General features: G+C 38.2%; 1 protein-coding gene across 1 annotated transcript in view; it reads right to left on the reverse strand.

Annotated features, from left to right (window-relative positions):
• Nucleotides 1-24,828, reverse strand: part of LOC139700254 (uncharacterized) — a 193,591-nt gene that overhangs the window by 67,316 nt on the left and 101,447 nt on the right. Inside the window, exon 2 of the mRNA XM_071598877.1 lies at nt 4,657-4,761. Within this exon, the coding sequence (XP_071454978.1) occupies nt 4,657-4,761 (105 nt within the window). The remainder of the gene's footprint in view (nt 1-4,656; nt 4,762-24,828) is intronic.

The following is a 24,828-nucleotide window of genomic DNA, read 5'->3' on the forward strand; positions in this document are numbered from 1 at the left end:
GCTCAAATTCAAAAATGATTTCAGGGTTGATCCCCCAAAATGTTATCCTTATTTCATGCGAGTATAACTGTGCTAAACGTAGCAACGATTTCAATGGTCACTGTTCACAATTTATTTATTTTATAAATAACGACTGAAACTCATTTTTACTGCTAATCAATTAATTAGGCCTTAAAATGAATATTCGATAGAATTTACCGGTACTATTAGGCTCTTTGATGTGATATTTCTCTAATTTAAAATAAATCCGTTATTTTTATCATAAGTGACAATAAAATCATCATTATCCAGTATTTAAAAAATACTACGGAACTTTTCCCGTTAAAAGACAGAGGGTGAAAAAATTGAAAATCATAGCAGATCAAGGCAATCTGGAGTTGAGAAAAAATTAGATCAATGCATATTAAGCAAAAACCGCAAAAGTTGCAAATTTAAGCAAACACAAAAAGAATTAAATGACCAAAGAAAATAACTTAAATTATGATAATTATCAGACATTTTTAATGCATTTAACCATCAATATATAGAAATATATATATATATATATATATATATATATATATATATATATATTATGTCGGAAAATACTGTATGTCCCCCTTGTATCCTGTCAAGAAGATTTCATTGAGTGTCCAAACAGTCCCTAGCGTAAAACAGCACAAACATAATCATAATGGGTATATGCAGGAATGATGGACTGCCGAGTGGCGTTATTGTAAAAGTTTGAAAACTGTGTTATAGGGGATCATTCGAAGGGAGAATGATCCGGATATTGCACGACTATATTGTCGACCTTTTGCCAATGCAAATGATACTCACACAAGATGACATTTCAGGTATATTCTTTCATGTAAGTCTGAAAATTTCTTTATGATGTGATTATTATTATTAGGTAATCTACCGGTTAAGGTAGGTTTTTGGATAGACACAAATACCAAATAAATATTTTGTGACTCCTAACAAAACACAAAATCCATTATCCTACTCTATATCAGGTCCCTCTTCATCTCTGAGTACTTTCTCCCTGCCTTCATCCCGTCCAATATCCCAATCCTGTTCCGTCCCTTTCCTCCTTTGCCTAACATTCTCCCCTCAATTACAGTATTCAACATCACACTGCCGGCCGATACCCCCTTCATTCACTTTTCCTACCTCTATTTGATTTCTCCCAACAAACTCCTCCCTTCGCTCACAATACCAAGTACTTCTTCATTTTTTTTCCTTTCGGTCCATTTCACCTTCTCCAAACCCTCGTTTCGAAAGCCTCCAATTTACGCATATCCTCCTGCTTCAATGACCACGTTTCCGCGCCGTACATAGCTACGCTCCATATGTGCCACACTCTGTAGCTGTATAGTTACGCTCCAATGATGTGATATAAATGCCAATATATTCCACAGACCTCTAAGACGTGCAAATAGTGGGGATATTTTGCACATTTTTCATCTACAAACCCCTCGTTAAGCCAAAGGTTGAGAGCAAGATTGTTTTTTTAAGAATAGGGTAGTTTCCTGATATATTTTCCAAATTGACTCAATGAAAGGAATATCAGACCTGAATGACCACTGATGTCGTTCTATTGAAAAGTGACAATCGATTTTTTATTAATAAACATACTTTTGAAAAATTGCAGCAGTTGGAAAATGCGACTGAGAACAGGGGACGTTAGAAGGTCATCCACATAACATCACTGGGACTAAACTGCTTCGACACACTTCAAAATGCTCTTCAGATTTAGCCTCTCAACTCAGTGAAGCATGCTACAAAGGTTTTTATGTAAGGCTTAAAAGGAAAAATCTTACTTTAAAATATGAAACATAAGGTATTTATTGTTCACAAATCATTTCGAAAATTATCGTTCATTCTTACGTGTGTAATCATCCCAAATTCTAAGTTAAAAATTTTCTTCCGGGGTTTAATGAAATATTTTCATATATTCAACGTATTCAAAGTTTTATCCAAATAATTACAGGAAACAAAGCGGGGCAGAGGCAATGTTTTTACCTAATTAAACAAATCCCAACCTATACGAGAAAAAAAGGAATATCTAAGCGCTCTACCAATGCAATGTATCTATCTACTGAAGAAGTTGAACGCTGAATAAACTACACTGAATAAATTTGCTATTAATGTTGCACTTTTGCACTCACGGAAATATACCTCTAGTGTTTACAGTGCATGCACCTTTATCTGCTTGCTCACTCAATGGCTTCCAATTATCCGAAAAAAATTTGGAAAAATAATATTTGTCTCGCGGTCAAATAGGCATTCAGGCAAATTATCTCTTGTACCTTCGCGAGAAACTGTCTTATTCACTCCTGTACCCAAAATTTGTGATTACTTATTCATTTTTGTTTTTGAAAATCGTAAATTGTATCTAATATCTTGTTCCCGTAGGCCAGGTTTTGTATTACAGTAATGCAAAGTTACGAGGGTCGCTATTTATACTTTGATCCTTGTCAACATTAAGTGCGTTAGGCGCCATCTGACATTTCCATCCGAATATTTGACTCATTTAACGCTAACTTTCTTCAGAACATTTTGTCGTTTGATCATGACTTGTGCAATTTACAGTAACTCGAAAATTTCGTCTCCGCGAAAAATAGGAGTTTACTCGTGGGCACATTCGTGCGATGACTTTTTATGAGTTGCGACGTTGATTATCAAGACAAAAGTGCATCGATCAACTTACTTCTCCTTTTGGTGATGAATCGCCATCCTTTGCCACTGTGGAACGCTGGTATAACATATTTCATCATGGCCGCCGTTCGCTCAGCGATGAGAGTCGTTGAGGTCGTCCAAAATCAGTTGTTGTGCCAGAAAACATTGATGCTGTGCAAGAACTATTGGAAAAAGATCATCATGTGGCTTGTCGTGAGACTGAGGCTACCTTGGGGATAATTATGATGAGCATCAATAAAATATTTCATGAATATATGAATATAGCCGTGCAATATTTATATGAACATTTAGCCGAGAAAAAAATTTGTTAGCGATGGATCACGCATAATTAGAAAAAAGCTCATAAAAATGTTTGTGTAAATTGGTGCAATGATATGATCAGCAAATACGTGCAATAGTGATGTATCAAAAGCTGTGTGTAACAGTTACACAGATAATGAATCTTGGATCGATGCGTATGAGCCTGAAACAATACAGCAATCCAATGTATGGGTCTTCCAAGATGATCGATATGCGAAGTGATTCGTGTACGAAGCACATCGAAGCAAATGATCGCCCGTGTCTTCGGAATAACTGCACATGTGGCAACCGTACTGTGAGAGCAAAGTAGAACCGTGAATTATGAATAGTTGACGAGCATTTGTTTACCAGAAGTGCTTGGTGAAGTACGATAGCGGCAACGAAGGATCATTATTTATCATGACAATGCAACCTCTCTCATATCGGCCAAAAAAACTACCTATTTAACTGGAAAAAACGTCGAATTGATTGATCATCCTTCGTATAGCCCGGATTTAGCGCAAAATGAATTCTTTTAATTCCAGTTCATTAAGAAAAATTGCGTGGCCAACGTATTTTGGTGCCTGAAGAAGCCGTTGATGCATTAAAAACCACATTTTGGAGGTACCTTTATCGGAGTGGAAAAAGTGTTGCGAAAATTAGTTCGAGAACATGCAAAAGTATATTGATTATCTTAGAAAATACTTAGGAAAGCAATAAAGCCCTTTTTAACAGTAAATTACTGTCTTTTCCTTAATCGGCGGAAAATATAAAAAAGTAACCCTCGTGTTAGTATCGTGATAGAATCTTACAAAATAATTTTCTTTTAATTGGTTATTTATACCCGTGTAACACACACAAATGCGTCTATTACTCATCAAAAAAATTGGCATAATTCTTTTCCGGAATGGCCATCAACTGCCTCGTCGCATTCTCTTACATCCCATCAAAATCAAGAATGTCATGCTGCAGTTGCAGGGGACTTCCTTTAAGTCGCAAATGATGACACAGATTTTTTTAAAAGGTCATTATTGGAGATGGGCCAACAGCTATGACCCTGAAAAAAATACCGGCCTTTCAAAAGGCCAGGAGACTAATTTCTTGATATATATTTAAGATTCACATTCTAAGTTTTTCACACTTGTTCCATCTTGTTAATGCAGCATGACACCATAAAAATTTATCCTCGTATCTGCCAAAAACATGTTTTCATTGATATCCATTTGATTGGTTGCCGTTAATAACTTATAACCTTGTAACCACCCAGAAACCCGTGAAAACCCAGAGGTGCAAGTTATTCGTAAAATATAGTATGTATGCGCCCCGAGGTGAAATGGCCCAGTTACCCCCCACAACGACCGCGTGATTTCAGTCAGCGCATGGGGAATGGTATTCGATGAACTTCACCGCACGCATTCAACTAACTTTAAGGGTTCCTTAGGCATTATGACGACGACCCGCTTTAAATGGGAATCAACATCCAAATTTCCGTTTTATGGGAACCACGATGCAGACACTATTGAATTTCGCGTTCGATTCTAACGATGCACTTGCCGCCCCAACGCAACCAAAACGAGAATTTGGCGAGAATGCAAGGAGGAGCTTACTTGAATTCCCACAACCCTCTCCCAGTTCAATTCCCCCATTCGATCGATCCAATCCGCCCTAGTATTGAGGGCGGCGAAGGGTCCTCACCTGAGCGCGTGGGCCCTTAGCTGCTTGCTGTGTCTGAGTTCCTCGAGCCCCATACTCTGGAAAGGGATGAACACCTCTTGGACGTCCGGATGAGTCTCAAACAGGCTGCAAGAAAGAGAAGAATAACATAACTGAATTGATTGACGGAGGTGATAATTGCTATCAATATCTTGTCGTTAAGATATCTACCACATTTAACATATATACCAGGACCGAAACATGGAATTGTGTGTAATGGAAGAAAGGAAGAAAAATCAAGCTGTAAAACCGTGAAATCACTGGCAAGCTGAGCCCATTTAAAATATATCCCAATAAAATAAAACTAGTTAAGCATAATGGACGATCACTTTCAAGCAGTGTATCTCAACGTTAAAAATACATCCCACTAGGGATTCATAAGCAAATATCGTCTTCATCATCTCTTTAAAAATATCCAGTACCAGTGATCAATTACTCATGATGTAATCGTGATTTTCCAGAAGACTGAGCCAGAAACCCCAGTGGAGCATTCAATGAAAATACTTTGCCACACGTGTTAATGCTGCACCATAAATGGGTCAGAATACTCTCTCGGTAAGAGTTTTGCTGGTTATTATGTTGAGAGGTGAAATAAATATCTTTGAGGCGTTAAGGTTGGGCATTATTCGTAGAGTATTGAGAAACACCGCGTCATAGCACAAATAATTCAAATAAAGGAAGATACCCCAAGAGAGGGGATAAAAAACAGAATGGTTGAAATATTAGTCTACTTAAAAGTGAAATTTAAAGAATAAGACTCATATGATTAAAATTTTTCTATATTCATGGGACAAAAATTCGAATTTTCATATCTATTATTAAAATTTTGATTTAATTTGATGCGAAATCATATGAAACAAATTTTTAGTTATCTTTGCAATATATTTATAATAGCATTAAATAATTGAAAGTATTCTTCCTCTGGTATAAACTGTTTCCGAGTTTTAAATTCAGCATAGACAATCATAATTGCCACCATCATTTAAAACATCATTATATAAGTCATCATCATATTATATCACAACATTTTCCAGTTTAATTATTAGGTAATACATGTATTCAAAACTAAAATGAGGAAATGAATCTAGTGGTACTAAAATATTTTAAAATTCCACACTTGCAAATTCTAGGAAAAGAAAAAGAACAACTGGAAACATGGTCAATTTTTTTTGCAATTAGGCGATGTTCCTGGTGGCAACGGTCAAGTTTGGTCAAAAATATCTCTTACAACGAAAATTACATGCATACACGCACTAAAAAAACAGATAAGAGACAAAATATTCTTACATACAATGACACTTCCACATCAGGCACAAGTAAACTTTCATATCACATACAAAATGCCGTCCACATCATATACAAACAATATTTTAATAGCTACAATATAGGAGTGAGAGCAAGAGCTTGTATTTCAGGAGGAAAAAAGCCCAAAATAGGATTACATGGCCTTTGTCTTCAACTTTGGTTTAAGTTTCACGGGTCCAAAATATCTTTCTTTTTCTCTACTCTTCTGGTAGGATAGCAATTTATAAAGAGCGATTGATACCCATTTGAACCTTTGAACGCCGCTTTTCACTCAATCGTCCTTTGATCGATCTGAAAGACTTATCTGTCAGGGCTGGTAGGGATTGTGGAGAGATAGCGAGATGATGAAAAATGACAACGAGGACCCTGAAGATAAACGAGAAATCCTTGCAAAGTGAGCCCTGTAACCATTAGCGGAAAGAAACTAACCTCTTCACTGATTTGTCAGTCGATGATAAATGGTCGAGGTGGTGACAAAATTCGGGGGACACGCAAAAAAGTGTATATTTTAACTACTAATCTAAAATCAAAAGGGAAATTAAGTGAGCCCTCCTTCTGTAATGCGATAATATTTGCCACAGTAACCATTACCATCATTTGGATAGAGAAGTCACTCAACTGATGCATAGGAATCTCAGGTTTTTATTGTCGCATATGTTTGCTTCAAAAATGATTTTAGGAATCCTACTGATGAAATATCATTTTCCATTACATACTAGCATTTATTTGGATGCCATTTTTCAAGCGATATCAATGAACCCAATCCATATAACCTAATCCTAAAAATGAACATTCTAATTATTCGATTCGTAGGAAGTAGCTGAGCCCACAGGATAGCAGTCCAAGATAATATATATGAATTGAGAAAGTAGTCCGGACCTACCGACGGGTACTTAAGCGTGATTCCCTTTCAACTAGGTCTCATAATATGATTATCATGGCAACTATTTCCAGATCCACCAATTAAACTGGTGTCAGGTCACATAAATAGTTTTTGCTGGAAATAGGAATTATCTGTCAGAGGCCTCAATAAAATCCCTCATTGGGCTTTTAAATTCCGTTTATAAAGTGAATGGAATCAATAGGTACCATACAAAAAGAAGATAGATTGAGTGCCAAAGAAAACAAGCCTGCCATGGTTTTTCTTTAAAATTTTTTATCGCAACATGCACCAATTAACAAATGAAAACCATGCAACTTAAGTAATAATTTTAGGATATTTAACCAACGACCCTCAAGTAAAATGCACGGTATTTCGACCATTAAGATAGCATGAAGTTTATTTCCAGGTTACCGAGTTCGATTGATGACACAAGCTATGAAGCCCAAATAAGGGCTTGGTGAGAAATGAGGCTTGGCCACAAATTAGCAGGAACCCCTCTCCCTTGATTACCTCCCTCTATTTCGGCAAGATCGTCTCGATTACGTGATATGTTTAATTCATGATTCTCTTTAATTTCAATCAGGGGTGATAGAAACCGTGAGGGAGAGCTGGACGATAAAAGATGGGATCGAGAGGAAGGGTTATTTCCTCGAAGCAGGATGCCAACGATGCACGACTCTTGTGTTCGTATTGGAATTTGCATTTGAACGGACGCTAATTGCCATCGATCAGTTGACCGGCAACTCACGGAACGCGCTGCCTTTCGCCCACCCGGATGAATGCGCTCACACTTGCGTGCATGGTGCTATGAAGTAAGCAAGAGGTTGGTCGAAAAAACTTTTTGCACAGCGAGAGAGAAAAGGGGAAAGATGTGAGAGAGGGATGGGAGGATAGCGTGAGAGGGTTGCTTCCATTCCTTTGGAAAAAGGGTACGGAGAAACGGAGGGGGTTGCCCCTTGGGAAGGGAGGCACGTGGGGTGGAGGACTAAAAATAAACAAAGGGCTCGATTCTCTTGGAGACAACCCCTATCTCTCGGCTTCAGATGGACACACATGGGTCCTCGTTGGGGTGGATTGGCACGGGAGGACCAGCGGTGCGTAAAAGGCGTGGGAGGAGCAGTAAACAAGCAGTCCTTTGACCAATCATGATCGAATCCCAGAGCTATTCTTCCCTCCCTTCGGGGCTCCTTCCACAGTGATCCAAAACCATCCTTGTCCTTGATGCCTCCCCAAACGAGTTCGGAAAAAAATTATTCGAACCCGTCCTCGGAATGCGCCCTTTTCTTATAACTAAGGGCATTCATGGCCTGCACGTCTATGTATGCCTTGTAAGACTAAAAGGCTGCTCTCTTCTACAAGATAACCCTACAATCTATAGATAACAAGAACTAGAACAAATATTTTTCCCGTGAGATCGTAAAATGAGAGAATTCAGAAATTACGAGTTCGAGCCAGTTTTCCAATCATATACTATTCGCATTAATCAATTTTCTCGCCCAGATGCCTAGAAATTTGTAATTAGTATTCATGTACATTGCAGTCGAAATATCATATTAGGCACGCCGATAAATATAACGCCATCACATCAATGATGCATCTACTATTTTTCCAATTTATAAATTGCAACTTTCAATATGACTGCTATAAATATACGGAACGTCATTGCTACTGAGTGTGGCATGAGAACGAAACATTTCCAAATTCAAAGTTATTCCGCTGAATTTTTATCTGTAACTTCCCTAGGACACAAGAAAAAAATTCTTAAATCATGAAATGAGTGAGGAAAGACCAACGTATCTTACAATTCAACTCAAAGAATTATTTATGCGTACAACGCTCTGTTAATTTAATTATTGATAGACACTTCTCAGATTGAGTACCACCAAAGAAACAAAAATAAATTCCCAGAGTAAAGTTTTCACGGTCCGTAGTAGACAGTAATAGACGCATGAAAACGGTATGGGAATATGAAACAAATTCGTGAAAATTTGGGAAATTCCAAAAATGAAAAGATATAAGAGAACGATTCATTGATAAGAATGTCTAGTTTTGCACAGACTGATATTGGAACCGATTTACCGATTGGAGAATAAAATATTTGCTTATCAAGGCAGCTCTGAATCAGTTCAGGGCAATTGCTTTAACATGTCCAGTGTTTCACTAAGAGGGACTAAAAGGGTTTAAAATAGTACTAAAATATTGATAAAAAGACAGAACACGGTATATGCTAAGATAAAAAGGGTGTATTCCGAAGGTAATGCAATTGAATTTTCCACACCACTCCTATTGGTTGGAGTGGGATGAAACCGCTTGGAGTATGTGGAGGAGTCGGTCTCAGCGCTCTATGTAAGTCTCAGTGATTTACAAGCTGCGAAACCGGCAGCACGCCAGTTATTCTAAACCTCTGAGCGTCAATTGTGTCACGAAATATCAAACGAGTAGAAATTTTAATTGAACTTCTGCAACGTATTGAAAATGAACCTGATTGTATGTGTTGTAATTAACCACATTCAAATTACGGCATCTTTCTGAGTAAATAAAAAGAGGAAGCACATTTTAATGAACGTCAACATTTTTGTTTACGCTCAGGATAATTTCCAATTTGCTGACTGTTTAATGCCAAACCGTAAGCAAGGAAAGTTATTTTAGAAATAGCTGCATTATTTTTGATTGGTTGATTCTAGAGCAGAAAACTAAAACGCAATAATTTCTCTTAGACATTTTTAATGGCATACTCGGACGTTACATTTGAGTACAAGCTTCGACGTACTAAAGCGGCCTCCAGCTGCTATTGGATAACGACCATTTATAATGTTTTTATACTACTCTTCATTGTTTTCGGTTGTCAAACTGGAATCAAAATCTCATGGAAAATACCTAATTGGTGTTGCTTTAGAAAATGTTTTACCTAGGTCCACAATTGTAATAGTTGATCTGTTCGGTTAACGTTGTAATGGGATTTAGTGGCATGTATAAGGGACATTGAGCCACCTGTATATTGATTAAATCCGAATTCACTTTATTTTACAATGTATTGCTTGACCAATTTTAGCTACAACTGAAGCGTCTGAGTAGATTGAATGATAAGAAAAAATAGTTGGACGTTAATTCTTCCCTCAAAGAATTTGACTCTGTTCTACCCTCCCTCTCACCATTTTCTTTCTTTGGGGAATTTATTGTATTAAGAATGAAAAGTCAAAGGTGAATATTCCTAATTAATCCCAGTCGTTTTGTATCATGTAAGACGGAAAAGCTACGTACAATTATGAATAAGAGCAAGATAATGAAGTTCACTCCAAAAGTGGAAATTTAATTATCCCCTTTGCCTCGGAAATGTATGTACCTCTCATATCACAAAAGCTTGGACTAATTAAGCTTCCTACGTGTAACATGGTCCCCGAAACCACCATGGAAATATTCATGGGTTAAAAAATTCTGAAACATTAATAAAATCTATCAACATCATATTTATGATTGACCTTTTGGCATTTTTATATATTTTATTACTAATTACCACCCCTGGTTACGCGTCTCTAGTAACCAGTCATACGTGGGTAGGTTAAATATACAATAAAGGATAAAAATAAAATAAACCTAGAGCCAAGGAATAAAAAAATCACTTGTGTACAAAAATTTAATGAATTAGTCCAGCGCAAAAATTATATCATGGTGTATGTGTGAAAGCGACTGAAATTTTTGTATATGATCTGAAACATTTTCAAATTAAACCATGACATTATGTTTCTGCATGGATGTGTGATGCCATAACGTACCACAATAGCACTTGGCTAGTGCCATACGCCTATACGCATGTGGATGTAGATACGGCGGCTGGCGAGTGACTGCTTAGCTATAGATGTAGATAAATCCCTGGATGTAACACCATAACATGGCCTATAAAGATACACGCTGTTGGATGCAAAAACACGCATGCAATAGTGTTATCAAAAAATCTCAATTTTCTTGAAAGGTTAAGGCGAAATTTGGTTGCGTCGTTCACAAAAGAATATCGCATCATCAAGATCCCTGCGACAACGCACCACTCACACAGGTGGAGGGACAAAATCATTTGGGCTACCAGTACACAACACAAGGTTAATAAGGACAGATGGATGGTTTTAAAAGGTGCGCCTCTAAGGCTTATCAAGAAACTTGTTTAACGCACGAATAAAGCTCGTCGAAAGGGTTGGCTCTTATAAATGACGCAGCTGCTCGCGATTAGAGAAAATTCTGATAGTGAAACATTTTAATTAATGTAGCAGCCAACCCTTCAGCTCACGGGAAATCCATGTCGGACTAAATATTCCTTTGGGTAGATCACCCGAAAAATTTCCCTTTGTTTAAGAATCTATTATCTTTTAAAAATTAATCGGAATTGCTTTAAGGTGAGATCTCCCACATCCAACGATGTCTTGGGGATTAATCTACTCAGGGTTAAATACGTGAAAATTTTAAGAAAAATTAATGCAATACTTAAGTAATATCTGTATGCGTGGAAAAATCAAGATTAAAAAGCCTTTCGGAAAGCTAGGCAATTTATTTTTCCACTGATTTAAAGCATGACAGAATGATTTTTTATTAAATAATAAAGCTGCGGTGATTAATAAGTCCCAGGAACATGGATGCTTGTTAAATGAAGCTGACTGTTAAATATAATATCCATAAAATATCGCATTCCATTATTTTGTTCCCGATTGAGTTAATTAAGATTCACAATCTTCTGGATCAACAATCAAAGGCAATTAGGAGATAAATAGAGAATAGCGCCGCAATAAATATAAATTTTGGGTTCGTATTTCTTTTCCATTGAAGAGCTAGTTTTTAAATGAAAATTAATTCTCGCTATTGGTTTTGGCAAAATCACTATCATTACATTAAGAGACCATATACCTGTAGTCTGAGGTAAATCGTTTCTTTTATTCATTGCATAAGTATTTTGGCAAAACAATACGCCAAAGAACATTGCAAATTCACTCCTTTGGATTTTATCAAAGAAAACTAAATGAAACTACTCTATTAAAGATTTTCAAATATCCTATGCATATTAATTTTCCAAAAGTCGAAGCCCAACTAAATTACTTTCTCGTATTTTAAAACAAATTCATCCTAAATTATGGAAAACTATTAGATATAAAATTATTAAGTACCATCATTTGCATACATGATAATTTTTAACCTTCACCATACTCTTTAATTCAGATGTTTTGTAATAAAATATAGCTATTTCATGTACCCATGTCTGAGGAGCTATTATTTTATTTGATAAAAGTGAAACTTTACGAATTTTTTAGAGAATTATTACTTTCTTGATATGCTTATTATTTTTCCCAAATTAAGTTAACACAAAGCTAATGGTAGGCACATTTCTTCTTGGGACTCCTTTACAACAGCAGTCAACCAGAAATTTGGCGTGATAGGCAGGATTAGAGCTCACCTAATACACTTACTAAACTCAATGGTAGGTGAATTCACATACCATGGTGAGGGTGGCTACTTTCTTACCCTGAGCCACCCGTAGTTTCCTTGGAAAATCTGGTTCACAGTAACTCAATTTTTTTCTTAGGTTTTATATACTACTTCAAAACACAACCGAAAAATAAACTTGAAATACGAACGAATAGTGTAAGAGTACAAATGTCAACGTACTAAATGAAATGCAATTGCACCAAAGTTTTTATTTCGTACTTACCATGTATTTTGAGGTATTTTTCGCTCCAAGGTGAATATTCGCAAAACAGAGATCTGTCTTGATGAAGTTCTCGTTCATAAAAACGCAACGTTTCATGGAAACCTAATAGATATTCTTGTTAAAACATTTTCTCACTTGTTGTGCATTACTTTGGTCCTACTGATTTCATGCTATAAGTGAATTGTTCCAAAGATGAAAAGTAACTCAAAAAAATTATCACATGAAAATACTATCCGGTTTCATGAAAATCCTTTAAGCCGCTTCTGGAAACAACTTTTCACTAAAACCTACACGCAGGAACCATTTCTCATATTATTTTATATAATAATTTTAAGTTTTTGGATCCCTTTTTTAAAATGGAGATTCAACGCAAGCAGCATTTAAATAACTAGAATACACTATATCTCTCATAAAATATTTGTATGGAATACTGTGTATAGTTTTTAGAGTTTATGCAAATTATTATTCAACATCTTAAAAATTTAAGGAATTATTAGCTTAGCAATATAACTTTAAATTTTATATACGTCCATTTATTGCAATAGAACTCTTAAATGAGGCATTCATCGAAATTGAAATAACGATGAAACTCAAGATCATTTCTTGAATCGACGAGTAAATTCTCTTAGAATTTGTTTCTACAGATACTGTCCCGTTAAATTTAATTAGGAGAAACATTTCTTCTACACTTGATACAAGCACTTTATACATGTTTTCAACAGACAAAAATAATTATTACATAATGGCGGATGTCCTAAAATTGTTTTCCAGATCGCTCCAGCGGGAGCCCGTGGGTAATAAAATAAACAGATATATACGACAAGAACAAAACGGTCTCGTTCGCGTTATCCTTTCACTTCTTACACTTGTTCAAGAGAAAAACGAGCAAAATGAGAACGTAGCCTCTTATAATTCATGGCTGTCAGAACGCCTTCCAGGAGGAAAGTTTTCAATTTCGTAAGGGAGCAGAAATTAGACGTCCAGACCCCAGCTTCAAAGAGATGTAATGGAGTAGCAACTTCAAAAGAAGGTCTTCTCAGATCCCTGAGAGGAAGTCACATTTTTATCTCGCGTGAAAAGTTTGAGGGGAGGGGGCGAATGGGGGGGGGGGGCGTCCCACCATACTACAATGAACGCAATGAAAAGAATAACGCCGGGCTTTAAGGATTAAAGCCATCCTCCCTTTCTCCCATCACACCCCGCCCTAAGGTGCGGGGGATGCTCGTCCTAACAGGTCCCTGGCCATCCTTCAACCGGCTCCAGGCAACGCTGACACCAATCATCCGTCCCCATCACCGAGCCATCACCCTCATTCCCCATCGGTTCTCAATCATCGACCGCCGACCGCTTCCAACTCAAACCCTTGCGCCACCCTCCTGCTCCTCCGGTTTTGTTTTTTCGCCAGAGTGTCGGCTAAAAAATTTGACGCGTAAAAAATCGAGTTCTGCGCAGTTTTACTCCATGCTCTCCAAAATTGGTTTGCAAAGTATTTCATGTTTCAACATCATAACAAGGAAATCCTAAACAAAGTCTTCTGAATCATGAATTATTTTACAATGCCATCATCGCGGTAAGTTTCATCTTCTATCCTTCGCGGTACGTCTTCCTATCCCAAGTTATCTAACTAGGAGGAACAAGGAAAATTTAGTTTTATTTCACAGTCAATGGTTCGTCAATTCCTAAAAAGCTACGTTTCCTCAACTTTTGATCTGAAAATTGAAATTAAAACTATTTAGACTAGATTTAAAAACTGTTGTATTGCCAAACATTTTGTTCTCGCAAGGTTGACTCATCTAACTACCTCGTACATGAGGTGTTAAAAAATCAAATTAGGTAGGTATAGGCCATTACAGTAAGGACATTTAAAGCGATAATCATTTCGGTGGATATCGTAAACGATTAGTTTTACCTCATTACTTGAGTTTTAAATTCCACGAACGATTAAAAGTGAACTTATTTTACGAATTAATGATTTCATTTTCGACGTAATAATTGAGAGAATTGGATTAAAGATGCAAGGATGCCTGAGTTCATTTCGAGCAGTAAACATTTCTCAATCATGTCCATTGTGCCACAGCAATAAATTAAAAGCTGAGTTAATACACTTTGCCACAGCAATAAATTAAAAGCGAATATACTTTGGCTTAAACCGCCCTTCGGATTGCCTAATATAGTGTGGACAGAAGAAATTTAGCGAAAATTATCATTTGAACGAAATTTAAAATTCACCTTTAGATTTTAAAACTCTTATTTAGAATTGGTGCAGGCTGAAACACATAATTTAGAATTTAAGAATTGTTTTAAAATTATGTGAAAAACAATCCTAAATATTACGGGAATAAAATACTCTCGCAAATTGGGTAGAATAACCAAAATAATAATGGCCCCATAGCTTTATATTCTTTTTTGTCAGAATTCAATTGTAATTCACTTCTTTCTCTATATGGATGTAATTGGCAGGTTTAATTATAATCAGATTGGATCGCTTTGTTTTGTTGATATTAAAAACAAGGAAATGGTGGTGACTTCATAGGAATTTAGTAATTGGATAAAATATTTCTGTGCATTAATGTGTCAAAAGTAAAGTGGCTCTTTCACAAAAAATAAATTAAATAAATTCTTTTAATATGTACGAGGGTCATCCGGAAAGTAGTACCCGTTCGTGCCGCATGAAGTGCTGACGACGCGAGTAGCCGCTGGACGAGGTCAGATAGCTTCAGTGGCTTGTCTGCCTTCTCTGAGCCAAGTTGCGTGACGCTAGCATTGCCTGTGTTGTTTCTGTGATTGTTTACAATGTTTAAAAAAATTGAGAACGCCGCCAGTTGTGAAGTGAGGGCAGTGATTAAATTCCTCAATGCAAGAAACGTTCGCCCATGTGATATTCATCGCCAATTAAAGGAGGTGTATGGAGACAATGTAATCGACGAGTCGTCTGTTCGGCGGTGGTGTCGCAACTTCAACATGGGGAGGGGGAACACACACGACGATGAGCGTTCGGAGAGACCGTCTGTCATTACAGACCAACTGGTGAGCTCAGTTGACGAATTCGTGAGGAACGATCGGCGCGTCACAATTGATGACATCTGTGAGCATTTTCCCAATGTTTCTCGAACAATTGTTCATGAAATTGTTAAACACCATCTGCATTATGCAAAAATTTGTGCAAGATGGGTCCCTCGCGTATCTCAATGAGCTGGCGGCGAAGGACTATGCAGCAGGAATACAGAAACTTGTCACACGTTATGACAAATGCCTTAATTTGCTTGGAGATTATGTTGAGAAGTAGTTTAAAGTATCCTCTTTCAAATAAAATTTTTTATGTTTGTTAATATATACTTTTGTGTCTTTATTTCACGAACGGGTACTACTTTCCGGATGACCCTCGTATTTTTCTAGTTCCCTTTTTTGAGACTCACTCATTCGCGGTTGTTTCGGCATTCTCTTTCATTCGTTTATCTTTATTTTTGGTGTAATGTTATCGACATATTATTTGATTGCAAATAAAATCACTCGAAAATACGTAGTTGGCAAGTAATAGCGATCCAGTTGAGTAATAAATGGACGTTATTCTGCAAAAATTTCGATAAGATGAAATGTATGCAACTATCTGTTAAGCATTTTGTTTATGATCACGCTTGATTTCCTTTATACCATCTATTGAGTCATAGTTTTAAATAAACGAAATAATCAGCTTAGAGAATAAACTAAAAAAATGGCATGGAAGGATATTCTAATTTTCCCCATCCAAATGATTAGAAACATGAATAGTAGGTTTTCAAAGGAGGTCATCACCATAAAATCGCAGACGATGGAGAGTTTTATGGAAAATTTACGTCATAAGCCACCGATACCATGATCGTGCAGCGTTTTAATAAGGAAAAATGAAGAATTGATCATCACCCTGGAAAAACTTTGTAAAAGCGACGGAAGCGTGTGAAAGCTGGTCAGATGATCAAATGACTAGGATACCATTCAATTGCTTCTTCATCTGAATGAAAGGAAAATACCTCCGTGATATAAGAAAATGTGAGGTTTCTGGAGCGAATCTTAATTCAATAAGAACATTAAGTCGAACCTATAGGGAACAGCTACTGCTATAGCCTTCAAAATATCTCATTCTTAGATCTACTCATCATTAAATCAATGGTGTTCGGCGTCAGCATAGTGATGTTGCTTAATATAAGAATCGAATAAAAAAGTATAACTGGGTTATAAATGGGTGTATGTGTATTTACGTCATATATAAAGCAGTTATATGTCGTGTAAATACGCTGTAAAGATAATTACTCTTGAGTTAGTTCCAATTTGAACTTATGTTTGCAGGTTAAATTAACTATAAGCTGAGCTGAGCTCAAGAAAAATCAGCATCTGGACGCTACATGATATCCATCAAATTTAGCAACTATTTGGGTATTTTTTTACCATTATGTAAAACATTTGTCTCTGCCATTTCTCTTTCAATATCTATCTCTTTACTACGTCTACGTCCAATGCAGAAAAGCCACCGTTTGAATAATACTCCGGTGCAGAAATGACCATACTAACCCAAATAAGTATTGACTATTCATTACTCTCCCTAACCTTTGTAAACTCTTTAAAGACCATCAATCTTCATGTAAAAGCACCCTTGATCTGTAACAGCATTATTAAGGCCAAAAACTGCCCAGAGCAATTCACCAAAATCGTCCACCCCGCTAACTATGCTTTATAAAGATTCCAAAATAAGACAAACGAGTCCAAACAATATTTATAGATATACGTGCGGGAAAATTATTTAAGAGGGTAAAGGAAGAGAGGCTTTTTTACGGTATGTGTAGTCGGAGTATCTCTGCCCGGAAAAAACCTCGCCACCCCTTATGGAGAATTGACCCACAAGATAAAACAGCACCACAGATTCTCATGCACGTCAATACATTAAAAAATTAAGCTTTCCAAGAGCATTTGGAGGAAATAGACAAATGAATGACTTAAAGGAAATCTTCTTTATTCCTTTAAAAGTTTCCAATGTGTTATTTCTGTACGCCCATGAAATAGGAAAGGAGAACTTTGTCAACTTCAAAAATAATGCTGTTGTAATAATATTACGACTACTTCAGATACAACATTAACAAAAACGAAAAGAATAAATATACCCAGTAGCTAAATCAACTTTAACCAAATATTTAACTAATGTTCCCTGCAAGGAAAAATAAGCGCTCAAGAACATCAATCAAAATATTACTTAAATTCAAATAAAATTCAGTTAAGAAAAATAAAACTTATTTACACGAAGCACAGCTACGGCCAATTTTGTAGCTGATTTTTGGTGAGGAAAAAAGAAAAAAGTATTGTTCTCAAATAATCGAAAATTATATTACCACATTGATTTCAATGTAACTGAAATATACATTAGGATAGGTATCATTCTACTCCTTTATCAGCATAATATTATTATCTCTCATACTCCTTTGATTACAAAGTATATAAAAAGTTACCAAAGATAATTTTTTCCTGAATCTTCAAATTAAGACTTTATTCCATTACCCTCCTCAACTTACTCCTTCATTGATTATGATTCCTACAATCCACGTCTTTGGTCCTATAATTCCGATTTTGGTGGAAATGAAAAATATTAAAAGTGAAGAGATGCAGCTACAGCGAAGTGTAGTCCTCAGGTAAAATCATTAGAATTTAAATTTATAGAATACATTCTCTGCAGGAATGTGATTTTGTGCAATTTTATGTGCATTAAATTTTTTCAATCATCATTAAGATGCTTTTCTATTCTGATTATAAATACCATAATCTGCTTACAAGGTCTGTTCAAATTTTATCGCGAATTTTGTTTTTTCGTGGGTTACACATATTTGATTTTCGATTTTTTTTGTGACGTTATGTTGGTGTTTATGTCTCTCGCTTATGCCGAAAATTTCAGCCATTTTGAATGTCAGTGAATTGTTGACAGATGTTTTGTTTGGATGCGATTTGGCTTGTCTTCGATGTTTGCCTGTTCCATAAAATGGATCAAAGAATCTGAATCAACTTTTGCGTGAAAACGAAATTAAGTGCGCGGAGGCATTCCGAATGTTGACCGTGGCATATGAATAAGCTACCTTGGACCGAAGCAATGTTTACCGTATATATATATATATATATATATATATATATATATATATATATATATATATATATATATATATATATAGTACAATACACAGTAACACACAATATAGAAACACAAAAAAAGAAGAACACTCACACGTTATTTCTTGATATTTCGACGGAAACAATCCGTCTTCCTCTGAAGATATAGAAGTAATGACTGCTGGAGTTGTTGAGGTGAGGGGTGCGAGAGAAAGGGAAGGGGGCCAGGAGAAGGGGAGAACGGGAGGCGAAGGAGGGGTGAGGGTGGGCTTCCACAAAGTAACAATTTTAGGCCACTCCCATCAGTGAACGACATTGAGGCCCGGATGCTGATAGGCCATACAGATGTAAATGAATGCCATTTCAAGTGTTTTTAATTGTATAGGGTTATCGGATGTGGGAAGGGAGGCCAGGACGGAAACATTGTAGCACAGGTTGAAAGGGGTATTATGATGGGAAGCATGTTTAGGGATGGGGAGACCCGCGGACGGGGAGGAGGGATTGCACGAGGCGCGGTGGTTATTAATCCTAATGTTAAGTGGTGTGGAACATTGGCCTATGTAAAATGACGGGCAGAGTTTACAGGTAAGAAGATAAACTACATTCTTGGAAGTGCAAGAGGAATAGGGGAAGGGCGGGAGAGAGTTAAATGGTGGGATGGAGTGGGGTGGAGTGGTGAAAATAGGGCAGGTTTTGCATCTTGCTCGATGACATGGAGTGGGTATGGCTCTGGGGGTTTGAGGGGATTTTGAGAGCGGCCTGGTGGATTTGAGGATATTTGCTAGGTTGGCGGGACGTTTGAAAGTGACAGAGGGGCATTTGGGAAGAAGGTTGGAGGAAGTGTTGTGATTTTTGAGGATGGGGAATAGGTCTTTGAGGATGAATTTGAGAGACTGAATGCCTGGGAAGTAGGTAGTACAGATTGAGAGAGGCTGGGAGTCTGTGGTTGAGGCCGGCTTGGGGGTGTAGGAATGTTTAAGTATTTTTTTATGGAGGAGGGAATCAGGGTATCCTCGTTGGAGGAGGGAGTGGTGAAGGTTGTTAAGGTATTTGTTAAGGGATTCGGGATGGTTGCAATTGCGGTGACCGCGGATAGAAAGAGAGTAAGGGAGGGAGCGCTTGGTATGGGAGGGGTGACAACTGCTGTAATGAAGGTATTGCTGCTTATTAGTAGGTTTGGTGTGAACAGAGGTAAGGAATTTGTTGTTGCTGAGGGAAATATTAACATCGAGGAAGGTAATCTGAGAGGATGAAATGGTCGAGGTGAAAGACAAAGATGAGGAATCATTGAGTTTGGAGATGAAGGAATTGAGGGAATCTATGCTGTGTGGCCATAGTAGAAAGATGTCGTCAATGTATCGGAGCCACAGGAGAGGTTGCAGAGGATAGTTTGAAAGGAAATTCTCTTCTAGGACACCAAGGTGGAGGTTTGCATATGAAGGGCTGAATCTGCTACCCATGGCAAAGCCCTTTATCTGGAGGTAATGGTTATTGTTAAAAGAAAAGGAGTTGCGGGTGAGAATGAAATCGGAAAGGTCAATGAGAAAATCGGTACTGGGGATTTGAGGGGTAGGGCGTTTGGAGGGGAAGTAAAGTAGGGAAGAAAGGCCTTCTTGGTGAGGAATGGAAGTGTATAGGGAGGTGACATCGATAGTAGCCATAGTAATATGGGTATCAGGAGGGAGGGAAGTTGAGTGAAGCAATCTGAGGAAGTGGTAGGTGTCTTTTATAAACGAGGGTAGGGAGTGAACTAAAGGTTGGAGATAGTAGTCCACGAAGGCGGAAATTCTTTCGGTAGGAGAGCTACGAGAGGAGACTATAGGGCGGCCTGGGTTGTTGGGTTTGTGGATCTTAGGAAGGATGTAGAAGTGAGGGGTGTGAGGTTGGGAAGGGGAAAGGAGGGAGATGTCACTGGGGGAAAGATTCTCCTTAGGGCCGTTGTCTCGGAGGAAAGCGATAATTTCTTTTTGGAATGCGGGGTTAGGGTCAGCGGGAATATTTTGATAGGATGAAGTGTCGGAGAGTAGTCTGTTGCATTCTTGAAGGTAGTCTGCCGTGTTTAGGATTACAACTGTCGAACCCTTATCGGCAGAAGTGATGACTAGGTTGGGGTTGTGTGTGAGTTTTTTTAACTCAGTTAATTCGGCCGGGGAGAGATTAGTGTTGGGGTTTAGAGATTTAAGGAAAGAAGGACTAGATGTTTTGGACAGGAGAAGATTGATGAAGACTTCGACCGGGTGATTGGGAGGGAGCGGTGGAGGTTCAAGGTGGGAAGGCGGCCGGAACTTGGTGAGGGCGCTGTGTGTATGTGCGGGGGATTGAAGAGTGGCGGGTTGCATGGCCCAGAAATGTCGCCATCTAAGATTTCTGGCGAAATTTATGACGTCTGCGAGGATGTTCACGTGATTAACCTTGGGGGTGGGGGAGAATGAGAGGCCTTTTCCCAGAAGTGAGGTTTGGTGCTCGTTCAGCGTGGTGCTAGAAAGGTTCAGCACGTGTTCGGCAGTATCTATTGTTTGGTCGACCTGCGGGGAAGGGACGGATTGAGAAGGGTTTTGTTGGTAACAACGGCTCGGTGGAATTCCTGGTGTTGGTAGGGAAGGTGGGGGTAGGTGGAAAATAGTCGCTAAATCCGGTTTCTGTAGGTAAAGGGGTGGGGGAGGAGGGCTAGGTTTGACAAGTTGGAGAGGTAAGGCAAGGCCTTGGCGGAAGTAAGAAATGCACAGATTGGAAAATTTATTTAAGGCTTTTCTGCGTCGGAACTCAAGGGAGCGGAGAGCCGATTTAAGGATTCGGTTTACATTCGAGAGGAGATGTGGGGAAGTGAGAGAAAGAACGTTGATGAGGGAATGTGTGGAATTGTGATACTTGTGAATGAGGCTATTGTATTGATCTCGGATGAACGTGCAAAAAAGAAATGACTGGTGAAACTTGAGTGCATGTAGACTAGGGTGCAGGACGGAAGGTAGGCCTGATATAGGGAACTTAAATCATAAACCATTGGGAATGATACCAAATGCAATGCATGCCGAAAGAAATTCAGAATGGCAGGTGTATTGGGCGAGTTTGAAAGAAGATTTCCGAATCTGGCGTAACCAAGATGATGTCCTAGAAGAGAATTTCCTTTCAAACTATCCTCTGCAACCCCTCCTGTGGCTCCGATACATTGACGACATCTTTCTACTATGGCCACACAGCATAGATTCCCTCAATTCCTTCATCTCCCAACTCAACGATTCCTCATCCCTGTCTTTCACCTCGACCATTTCATCCTCTCAGATTACCTTCCTCGATGTTAATATTACCCTCAGCAATAACAAATTCCTTACCTCTGTTCACACCAAACCCACTAATAAGCAGCAATACCTTCATTACAGCAGTTGTCACCCCTCCCATACCAAGCGCTCCCTCCCTTACTCCCTCTCTATCCGCGGTCACCGCATTTGCAACCATCCCGAATCCCTTAAGAAATACCTCAACAACCTTCACCACTCCCTCCTCCAACGAGGATACCCTGATTCCCTCCTCCATAAAAAAATACTTAAACATTCCTACACCCCCAAGCCTGCCTCAACCACAGACTCCCAGCCTCTCTCAATCTGTAAAAGTGTTTCGGCAACGATTCTCTAAAAAAAAACGGTCGTTTACCAGTGGCACGAGCGGTTCAGAAGTGGTCGTGAGTCAATCGAAGATGATGAACGCAGTGGCAGACCATCGACATCGAAAGTCGGTGAAAAAATTGATAAAGTAAAAGAAATGTTGGTCAATAACCGCAAATTAACCATCAGAGAAATAGCGGAGGACTTGAACATTGCCTATGGATCCGCCCAAGACATTGTGGTTAATGATTTGGGTTTCCGTCGTGTAGCAGCAAAGTTAAAGTGCCAAAAGACCTCAATTTCATGCAAAAAAGAGACCGTGTTGACGTCGCAAAAGACATGATTTGCGAGGCTGAATCCGATCCCACATTCATCAAAAGGATCATTACTGGAGACGAGACGTGGGTTTATGAGTACGACACGCAATCCAGACATCAGGCAAGTGAATGGCGTTCACCAAATGAGCCGAGACCAAAAAAACCACGTCGTTTTCAGTCAAAAAAGAAGGCAATGCTGACGGTTTTCATGGATTACAACGGTGTAGTGCATCATGAATTTTTGCCAGAAGGCCAGACAGTAAACAAAGAGTATTATTTGGGCGTTATGAGACGTTTGCGTGAAGCAATTCGCCGAAAGAGACCAGAAATGTGGGCAGAAAACTCATGGATTTTGCACCATGATAACGCACCGTCGCACAGTGCTATCATTATTCGTAATTTTTTGACGAAAAATGCAACAAATACCATCCAACAGCCACCGAATTCACCTGATTTGGCTCCCTGTGACTTCTTTCTGTTCAATCGAGTTAAAAAACCATTACGGGGAACGCGTTTTAGCAGCCGAGAGGAAGTAATGGAAAAATCGCAGGAAGCACTGATGGACATACCGAAAACCGAATATAAAAAATGTTTCAAGGATTGGATCAAGTGCTGGCATAAGTGTGTTGCAGTCGATGGGGATTACTTTGAAGGGGACAATATAGATTTAGATGAATAAACTTGTATTTTTAATTTTCTGAATAAATTCCGGGAAATTTTTGATCAAGGTAGTATATATATATACACACACATTTGCATTCATGAGGACGTTAAAATAACATGGAAGTCCTTTTATGATACATATGGCATTGTATGGAATTAATATCCAACAAAATAAAAGAAAATAAATAAAACCCAGGTTAGTACAATAATACAGTTGGGAAAAATACGAGGAAATGGAAAAATTGCCCGTAAAGTTTAAAAGCCCATCAAAATCTGATGATAAATCATGAGAGTTGAAATCAAGAGAAAGATTCTCGAACAAATGTGCACAAACAAAATACAGAAACTTCTCTTGGGGCGCTTTGGAAAAAAAGTTAGGTAGATAATTGATTGAAAGTGGTGACAGGGAGGATCCCAGTAATTACAGACCTATATCTCTCACCTCTATCTGCTGCAAAATCTTAGAGCACATAATTGTCAGTTCAAGAATGAGACACTTGGACAGCATTAGCTTTTTAAGTGACAATCAACACGGATTCAGGAAAACCCGCTCCTGCGAAACCCAATTAGGATTATTTACACATGATTTACTTTTATCTGGTGAGAGAGGTGGATAAGTGGATGCGATCTTCTTCGATTTTCAAAAGGCATTTGATAAGGTTCCACATGGTAAACTCATTGATAAATTGAAGGTGGCGGGTTGAAACAAGGGCGCCATAAATTGGGTTAAAGATTTTCTTTCAGAGCGGGAACAGAGGGTAGTCCTTGATACCGCTAGTTCCGACAATGTTCGAGGTCGGTGGTACCTCAGGGAAGTGTAATCGGGCCGTTGCTTTTCTTGATTTTTGTTAACGATTTGAACCGTGAAGTGAAAAGTAAAATTAGGATGTTCGCGGATGACACGGTGATCTATCGGGAGATATCTGGGGATAAGGATCCTTTTATTCTAGTGCAAGATTTAGATTGCATTACTAAATGGTGTTTTAACTGGGTATTGACACTAAATTATAATAAATGTTCGGCGGTAAATTTCATTAAAAGATCAACGGGATTTGTTTACAAATTAGCAGGAGTTGACCTAGCGGTTGTTGATACGGTAAAATACCTAGGTGTTACATTCACAAAAGACTTAACTTGGGGGACTCACATACATAAAGTCTGCGGTCAAGCATATAAAAATTGGGAATTATTAGACGCATTGTCGGCAAAAGTAACTCCAAGGTCAAGGAACGTTGTTACCACGCTCTTGTAAGGCCTCATTTAGAATACGCATGTAGCGTGTGAGACCCGAGTGAAAAAGGCCTCATTTGGGAAATTGAGAAGGTTCAACGCCGGGCAGCCCGTTTTGTAAAACATTCTTACGATAAAACGCAAAGCGTCACCGAAATGCTCATGGATTTGGGGTGGGAATCATTGGAAGAGAGACGATTCAATGCAATATTGAAATTATTAAATTGATTCAGATCCGCAGGTTTAGCACCGAGTTCTCGCAAATTAATCGTACTCCTACACATATTGGTCGCTTGGATCATGCATATAAAATTCGGGAAGTAGATGCCAGAACTAACCGACTCA

The sequence above is a fragment of the Hetaerina americana genome, unplaced genomic scaffold (genome assembly GCF_022747635.1).
Source record: "Hetaerina americana unplaced genomic scaffold, ioHetAmer1.1.p SCAF_10, whole genome shotgun sequence".
In the NCBI taxonomy this organism is placed as follows: Eukaryota; Metazoa; Arthropoda; class Insecta; order Odonata; family Calopterygidae; genus Hetaerina; species Hetaerina americana.